The 9,621-nt window shown below is 41.8% G+C and overlaps 1 protein-coding gene across 1 annotated transcript; it reads left to right on the top strand.

Moving 5' to 3' along the window:
• The first annotated feature begins 741 nt into the window (after nt 1-741).
• Nucleotides 742-7,784, top strand: LOC145772304 (tubulin polymerization-promoting protein family member 2-like). Its single transcript, XM_082584173.1, has 5 exons — nt 742-891; nt 3,010-3,086; nt 3,581-3,722; nt 3,878-3,974; nt 7,091-7,784. The coding sequence occupies exons 1-5, from the start codon at nt 802-804 to the stop codon at nt 7,171-7,173; spliced, it is 489 nt and encodes a 162-aa protein (XP_082440299.1). The 5' UTR covers nt 742-801; the 3' UTR covers nt 7,174-7,784.
• Nucleotides 7,785-9,621: the final 1,837 nt, after the last annotated feature.

Here is a 9,621-nt window from a genome sequence, read left to right as displayed (position 1 = left end):
GGTTACCGAAATTGGCAAAGTAAAGTTTTCGATTGTTGAAGTGTTGTTGCCGGGGAATTATTCCATTCACTAGGTGCCGCTAGAGCAGTCCTGAAATGCGTTGTTCAAACGCACACCTCAAGAGTCGAACTTGCGCCGCGTGATCTTGAACCGGGTGCATAGCCAAAAACCGAAAACATGATTAGGTTTATCAATAGCCTACTTACCAGGACCAAAATTCGCAAACGTGTTGCAAAACAGCCACACGTTCTTTTCTCGTTTAAACCAGAAGAAGTAGCACACTTATAAATTATAGATTTATAAGCCTAAGCTATAAAATTGCAACCAAAATGCAAAACTAGCCCTAAAACGCGCAACCTGCAACTGTCGAATTTTTCCTTCTATTCCGAATTAAAACTAACCAACATCGAAATCAGATATACGGCTATTGCCAATTACAATGAAGCTTATTTGAATAATTGCACACACCACAAAGCGATGAGAAAAATCGTAGATAATTTTCATCCGCCTCTCTGCACCACGTTTGTTATCGGTATGACGATTTTTCATCCACACAAGTGCGTACCATCCCACGGCACGGGTTAAAAAACACTGTTTTTTGCTTCTTCAACTTTTTTTTTGTCGTGTACAAACAAAGCGATGTGAAAATGAATTGTGTCGTTGCTGCATCGTGACGTTGTTCTAACAAAATTATTGTTCACTTTGCGCAGAATTTTTTTTTTTTTTTGAAATCTAAAAAAATTTGTTTTTGTAGGTTTTAAACGTTTTGTATACAAGTTGCAAAGCAATTGTTTGATCACAATGTCAGAATCTTTAAGGCACACTTACGATCACTTTGTCGCGCAAGGAGCATCCAAAGTGAAGACGCTCACAAACAAGAACTTCGCGAAGGTGATCATTGCTGTTTAGTAATCGCAACTTTTATTGTGTAACAGAAGGTTGACACACCCGCCTTGTTGCCTCAAGATGGCTCATAATATTTGCAATGCTTTTCATGATTATACAGTTTCGGAGGAGAATTCGCTTTTGACTCAACAGACAGACAAGGCACAACAAGTCGAACGATTTCGGTTTTCATGATACTTTTTAATGATCCTGCGCGAAGTATTTAGCTTACTACAAATCATTAAGACAACAAAGAATATAATGATTGGGCTGTTTCTCTTGATTTATGTCTACTTCACTTTATGTCGAAACCAAAACTGTGGCAGCAGCTTTCCACCTCCACAATCGGGAAGCTGATTGTGAGCTACACGTCCAGAACAACGGAGAATCTCTGTCCTTCTGCCCCGAACCAAATTATCTTGGGGTAACACTGGACAGATCGCTCACATACCGCCACCATTTGGTGTCACTGCACAAGAAACTCACATCCCGCGCTGCGCTACTTATGCGCCTGGCAGGCTCTAGCTGGGGAGCGAGGGCTGACACTTTGCGTATAGCAGCCTTAGCCCTTGTCTACTCTTCAGCAGCGTACTGTGCACCTGTTTGGTGCCGCAGTGCTCACTGCCACAACATCGACACTGCCATAAACAGCACCCTGCGCACAGTGACCGGATGCTTGCGTCCCACACCATTGGACAATCTCCCCATTCTCGCTGGCATCCAACCCGCTGAGCTTCGTCGCGAAGAAGCCACTCTGTCCCTCGGTCGACGGGCACTGGAGCCTAACCACCTTCTCCACTACAAGATTTCTGCTCTCCCAAACGAGCACCCCCGTCGAGTGAAATCAAGACACCCATTCGTACCAACCGTTCAACGCCTGATCAACGAAGCTGATGAATAAGACATCTCTGCGGCTACTTGGGCGGATCATAAATGGAGTTCTGAATGGAAGTCAAGCGCCACTAGACTCCATTCGTTCATCCCCGACACCGACACACGCCCCATCGGCCTAACACTACCTAGACAGGCATGGGTGCGCCTCAACCGTCTCCGTACGGGCGTCGGGCTTTTCAGCTCAACCATGCACCAATGGGGAATGGCCTCTTCCTCCTCCGGTGAATGTGGTGCCGAGGAACAGACCGCAGATCACATCATCAATGACTGTTCCATCTTCAAGCCACCTAACGGAGTGGAAGGTCTGCGCGTCATGGATGATGAAACCAAAGACTGGCTGCTCTCTAATAGCCTTCCAGTTTAGTCCGGGAACATCGTGAATCTGGGGTGGTAAAAGGATAGACCCTCGGCCCCAGAGGCTCACACGACGACGACGACGACGACTTTATGTCAATACCACCAAATGCCAACAACTTCTTAATTCGGGATGCAAGGTGTGGTAGACCCGGGATGAGTTATTGCTTGATTGTGAAGTCTTCACTTCGCGCTGTGATTGTTTCTTTATCGAATCTTTCATCCTGGAAGTTTCGCTTCCAGATGATTCTATCGGAACAGACGCTTATAGCGGAACAGACGCTTATAGCGGAACAGACGTTTATAGCGGAACAGACGTTTATAGCGGAAATGTAAACTTCAGTTTGTTGCCACATGAGAACTCTTTCATTCGCTTGGTGTCGCTAAATGACTGTAACATCCAAACAAAGGCTCGGGTTTGCGCACGGAGGTGGGACGCAGTCTGTGTCAAACATAAACACTTGTTTGCTTCATAAATGTAGATACAAACGACCTGATTAACCTGATGCTGCGGGTACGTTGTGGTAGTAGCGGTTTGCACTAGCTTTCGGATGTGCAATGACGAATTATGGTATGGTTAATTTATTGTTGCTTTACAACTGCTAACGCTTTTTAGCGACAGCGCTCGGCGCAGTCTGTGTCAAACATAAACACTTGTTTAACCTTCAGGCAAAAAACTTGTTCCCTGGGTTAAAAGTGTTCGAATGTTTCAATGTAAGTTCGAAAAAGTTTTAGTTAATTACATTTGCTTTTTTTTTCGGTTTTCGATGTAAAAGACGTTCATGTTTTCTTCCATACGAAGAACCGCTCTTCAATATAAGTTCGATTGTTGCATGAAAGATTTTGACTTCTTTACAAGAGCGTTCTTTATTCCAGCTATGCAAGGATTGCAAGGTCGTGGACGGGAAGAAAGTCACCAATGCTGACGTTGACATCATGTTCTCCAAATACAAGTTAGTTTATGTTCTCATGTGTAAACTCCATTTCGACAGTTCAAGACCTTAAAGTGCTCGATAACTTAAAACTGAGAAATTCAACCCTTGCTGTTGTTTTCTGTGTTAAAAGTAATTGTACTTGAAGGCAGTAACGTTCGCCGGGGAGATTTTTAAACCTGAAGCCAGTAAACTTGAGCCAAAGAAGTTGAATTTGTCAAACTTCATACGGTGAATGCTTGCTGGGACTCAAACATTGTTTGCCGACAACGATACCGCAACGAAAATGCATCGTTATTGTAACGTTTACTGCAAGAATTTCATAAATTAAAAATTTGACACCAACTTAAAAATACTTTTTGATTGATATTCTTTATTTTTCGGTTTGTGTGTGAAAAGCTGGAACACAAAGTGAAAGACGAGCAGCGAGCAGGGTTGTACAAACCGAGATGTTAGAGATAAGATATAAACCTTGTTGGCAATTGACCTTTCAATGATTTTAACTTTTTAATCAGGACAAAAGGTCAGCAGAACATTACGTTCGATCAGTTTGTCACAATCATGAAAGAAATGGGCGCGAAACGCTTTGGACCAGGTGAAGAGTCAAAGATATTTCAGTTGGTGGCGGACAAGACCCCTAAGGCTGCAGGGACCACTGTGAGTATTCATCCGCGAAACTGACGTCATTGTTATTATAAGTTCACCAGAGTAATTTGCAATTGTATTAAGCGTTTCATTAGAATGTTCCTTTTTGTCTGTTTGTCTTTATCTCAGAAGACAAACGTTTTGATGACCTTAATCAACTTTCTTAGAAAACATCATTGACTGGGGGGGTGGAGAAGATGACAGATGCATCGCACTACACCGGGAGCCATAAGGAGAGGTTTGGATCGGATGGGAAAGGACTTGGTAAGAATTCCTGTTTGCTTGCACCATGACACAATATACATTTGGGTATGTGAGTGGCTTGTCACGAGACAGATGCGTTCCAACAAATTATGCTTCAAGAAATTGATTACTGAAACCGCATCCCAGGGTTGTCATTTTTGAAGGGTTGCCATATTTACAGAGTTGGCATGCTTCAAGGGTTGCCGTTTTTGCAAGGTAACTATGTTTTTAGGGTTGCCATAGTTTTAGAGTTGCCATGTTTGCAGGGATTCCTTGTTTACAACGTTGCCATGTTTGCAAGTAGCTATGTTCGTAGGCATGGCATGCCGCAAGGGTTGCCATGTTTCTAAATTTGTTTTGTTTTAAAAGTTACCATGTTTCTATTGTTGCATGCTTGCAGGGTTGCATTACGTTGCAAAGGTTGCTACGTTTGAAGGGCTGCCATGTTTCCAGGGTAGCCGTATTTTTAGGGCTGCCTTGTTTGCAGGCTTACCATGCTTTCAGAGTGGCCATGTTTGCAAAATTGCAATATTTGCAGGCTTGTGATATTTGCAAGTCGCCATGTTTGCAGGCTTAGCATGCTTAATCAACGGTATCCATATTTGCAAAATTGCCGTGTTTTCAGGCATGCTATGATTCTTCTTACGTTTGAAGTAGCCCACAGGTTACGTTGATCCAGGCACAGCAATCAACGAATTGTGTGTTTATCGAGCGTTGTTAGGTCCACATGTCTACACTGGGGCCGGTATACAAGACATCGGTAGATAATGTTATGTACAGTCTGAAAGTCTGAGCCACATGCACAAGATGGTGAGTCGGCGAAGCCCCATTGGAAACAAGGTAGTTTTGCTCCAGGTGGAGGATTTATATTAGGAAAGGCCTTGAATTGATGCATGTTTTAAGGGTTGCCATGTTGAGCCGAATTTTCTACTAAGTTGGTAAATATTTATTACAATTTTCAAGTTACACAAATAACATCTTGGTAAACTGAAGGGTGACCTTTCACCTTCAAACACAAGAAAGAAAATTAATGTCATTGCATATTTGTAAACTTTTCCGATGAAATAAAAAATTCGATTGGCACAACTCTCCGGCAGATGCAGGAAAGTTAATCATAGCTGGAGGTGAGTTGAGCCATTGCATGAATTATACAAAAGCAAAAGATCGAATCGAAAATAAATTATTCAGCATTAGTCAACAGTCAACACACAACATTGTTTATTTTATCACGACCTAACTCAAAATGGATATTTTATGGTGAGAACATTGAGCCACCGATGATTTGTAGCCATATTTGCAGCGTTGAAATGGCATGGCATGCGTGCCATGGCATCCGAGTGGTCATGTGCCATGGCATGCGTGTGATCAGAAGTGCCATGGCATGCGAGTGGTTATACATGCCATGGCATGCGAGTGATCATATGTGTCATCGCATGCGAGTGGTCATACGTGCCATGGCATGCGAGTGGTTATACGTGCAATGGCATGCGAGTGGTCATACGTGCCATGGCATGTGAGTGGTCACACGTGCCATGGCATGCGAGTGGTCATACGTGCAATGGCATGCGAGTGGTTATACGTGTCATCGCATGCGAGTGGTCACACGTACCATGGCATGCGAGTGCTTATACGTGTCATCGCATGCGAGTGGTCATACGTGCCACGGCATGTAAGTGGTCAGAAGTGCCATGGCATGCGAGTGGTCATACGTGCCATGGCATGCGAGTGGTCATACGTGCCATTGAATGCGAATGGTCATACGTGCCATGGCATGCGAGTGGTCATACGTGTCATGGCATGCGAGAGGTCATACGTGTCATGGCATGTAAGTGGTCAGAAGTGCCATGGCATGCGAGTGGTCATACGTGCCATGGCATGTAAGTGGCGATATGTGCCATGGCATGCGAGTGGTCATACGTACCATGGCATTCGAGTGGCGATATGTGCCATGGCATGCGAGTGGTCATACGTGCCATGGCATTCGAGTGGCGATATGTGCCATGGCATGCGAGTGGCGATACGTGCCATGGCATGGGACTATTACGTGCAAATGTCCCAAGCAAGCCTAAAGATTGAGAGCGGTGTATAGATTTGATGAGAAACCATTTGCTTATTATCATCGGTACCTCCAGGAGATAGCGCTGTTCTACTCCAATAGCGCAGGTAGATGACCACTTTTGGAAGCGAAGCAAAATTAACATTAGAAGCCCTGAAATATTTCGCTACCTATTAGGACGATTGCGGTAATTTTTGACCGGTTGTATGAAACGCGTTTTTTTGCCGTTTTTTCTTTATTTTAGTTTAAACATTGATATGAAACAACCAGGCAATAATTTTTTCGTGTTTTCTAGACAGACAAATACAAAGAAAACAATATATTAAGCCGCGATGGTTCGGTTCTTGAGGTCTGCGCTCCCTATCTTAATACGAGCTGTTTTCGTACGCGGAAAATACGTCATGGGCTATCTTAGCCCCGTGCTAATGAATCGCTAATAACGGGAGCTATGAAAATCACAGAGCCAGAATATTTTACAAGATAATAGCCATGTGTATTGTGCGTATAGAAATTAAATTTTTTTCCCACAAATTTATGGAAATAAAGTGTTAGAGATGAAAAAACGTCAGAAAGTCGGTTTTTATTCTTATTTCCCAAAAATAGCTTCAAAATTGAAATTTTTGAATTATAACATAAAGTAATACTAACTAAACAAAAAGTTGCGTTTGCTCATAAATATAAGGCATTTTTGGGCATTTTTACATTTCAAGTAATCGCACTAACATTTATATTGTACTAACATTAACATATATATAACTAGCGCTGCACGAAAATTTCTAGCTACCTGAGACGAAATGCATATTGAGAAGGACAGGAATGTAGAAAAATGACCAGTTTAGGTTTACAAAACTTGCAAAGAATAAAAACTAAAAGTCAAGAAATTTCACATTTCTAGCATATTTCCTTTTGTGAAATATTTCACTACTAGAGTGGGGCGTCCTCATAAAGCTCCCTGTCGGTTCAGATAGGGTTAAGGACAGCTTTTTATTCAGTGGCGTTACAAGTTTGCAAAACTGCCAGGTTAAACTTAAGGGCGAGGATAAACATTCGACCAACTAAGTCTTCTTTGTTTATTTGTTAGGAATCGACGGACGAGAGGAAAGAGCGGAAAATAGCGGATACGTCGGAAACTACAAAGGACAAGGCACTTTCAAAGATCAGTAGAAATCATTTTCCTGGTCACAATCAAAATCCACTTTTTTGTTCAAACTAATCTAAAGGACTTTGTGAATTTGTCATTTTGTGGTTTGAATACGTAGATTTCATGCAGTAAATGAAACAAACTTTGAATTCTTTTGTATTATTCAAAGTTACTGATAAATCCAATAGGCAGATCTCACACACTTGTTTGTGATGGACATTTGTCTTTTATCCGTAAAAGTTGGTTATTTGTTCGCTAACACTGCGCCACAATGTTTACTGTTGCGTCAATATGATGTCACACGTCAATTGTTGTGTATGCTTGTCTACCCCGACACTTCAATTTAAGCCCTCGAGATTATGAGCGGAAACCTCAAGATAAGGCGGCGCTGATTCGATTCTCAGGATGTGCGTTTGAGCATTACATTTGAAGGACTGCTTTCCATTTTGAAACACCTAATGGATACAGACAATAACACTTCAATAATCGGAAACTTTACTCCGTCATACTCTGTTATCGGGTCTGCTAGTTACCATCGAGATGATTTATAACCGCTAGAATTGCTGCAGTATACGAGTGATGTGTTTAAATATCAAGCATTTCTTTGGATTGTGAATACACAAAGAAGTGTAGACGCATTTGTAAATATAGTAGTGCGGGTTGCCTGATGCTAAACACCCTATATCTACACTGAGATGATTCCACTCCATTGTCCGCCCCGTTAGCTCAGTGGTTACGCGCCCGGCTCAAGATCACGCGGCGCAAGTTCGACTCTCGAGGTGTGCGTTTGAGCAACGCACGTTAAGGACTGCTCTCCATTCAGCGGCACCTAGTAAATGGAATTGTTCCCCAGCAACAAGACTTCTACAATCGGAAAACTTCACTTTGCCAATCTCGGTAACCGGCCCTGTGGCAAGAGCCTCTACAAGTATGCGAAACTACCAGGAATAACCAATCATCATGGCTTTGTCAGTCCGAGGATAAAGATTCAAAACCAACAAACCACTCCAAATGTCCGCTCGCATACCACCAACAAGCTAAATGAGTTGTTCTATGGCGGAAAAACGCGCGATTGTGTCGTCGAAGCACTCAATATTGTTTTCGTCAAGTCGCGGTTTTTCTCTAGAGGAAATAACCGTGACTTGACGAATACGAAAACCTATAATAAAACAATTACAGTAAAGTATAGACATCATACATTATGGCAGGAGAGACCGGGTGTGAAAGTAACAAAGTACCTAACGCTTTTTGTCTTAAACGTTATAATTTTTAAATTCTTCTGTGCACGTTTTTTAAAACTTCACAGCAACTGCTCATAGCTTAGTTCAAAAGAGATCATTAGCTTCATGATCTCTTTTGATGTCATGATCATGTTAGTATGTCGGTTGTGCCATCGCTTTAAGAGCTGCTACACGTTTGTTGCAACCATCTCCTATACCGGCCTGTGGTTGTTACAAGACAAAGAGATGGTTGTAACCAGGATTGTGGAGGAAAGATTTTGTCGTGTCCGGAGCCGTTTTAAAAAAGGTCGACTCCGGCTTGATACAAAACGATAAACAATAAAATTATTGTTTGCAATCTTTTTTCAAAATATTGTTTTTTGTTCTCCGTATTGAGCTCCACAACTTTACCTGAAAATAGAAGTGTTTGTTCTTGTTAGTTCTTATGGAAGTCGCCGTTTCAATTTCGATCACAACTTTAAGTGAAATTAAATTTTAAAAGAGGATAAAATTTTATATGTGGCTGTTTGGGCAAACGAATATCAGTCCGCATTTTGTGCATGCTTGATGGGCCCATAATTCATACAAGGAAATTTTAATCCACTTTTCACCAGGTTTTAAGTTCCCGGATGCAGATGACGCAGAAATGTTTATCCCTATAAGACAATGCTGCAATAAATTTCTTCGAAAATCTCATCATTAATTTCTTAGAAGCATAATAAATTTCTCATCATGTATTTCTCAGAACAAAACATCCACAAATGAAGACTGCAGATATTGAGACTATGTCTGTCAAATAAACGCGGTATAACAGGGAAGCTTCAGTAACTCAGTTTGGATTCTTGCAAGAAGAAAAGTTTGCCGTTTAATGCAGCTATGAGGTGGAATAGCCTATAGAATTGCAAAGTGCGAAACAACGCACACTATTGCGGAAGACGTTATAAAACCATGTTCGGAGAAAATAGTTAAAATATTGATCGGACCAGGGGCGGAAAGGAAAATCAACAATTTTTGCTTTCGAATGATAGGCTACTATTTGACAAAGAATTGACAGCATGACCGTTGATGTATGCCAATAAGTTTGCTCTGAAATCAAGGGAAGTACGCTACAAGCTAGCGATCACTTTGATGAGTCCACCGATACTTGTAAGTCACTTAATTGCTTTCGTCCGATACGAAAACAACGCAAGATAAAAGAAGAGTTTTTGCTCTGCACTGCCTTGTCAACTACAACAACTGCTATTGACATTA

This window comes from Aplidium turbinatum, chromosome 6 (genome assembly GCF_918807975.1).
Source record: "Aplidium turbinatum chromosome 6, kaAplTurb1.1, whole genome shotgun sequence".
Lineage (NCBI taxonomy): Eukaryota > Metazoa > Chordata > Ascidiacea > Aplousobranchia > Polyclinidae > Aplidium > Aplidium turbinatum.
This window is presented reverse-complemented; position numbering and strand designations above follow the sequence as displayed.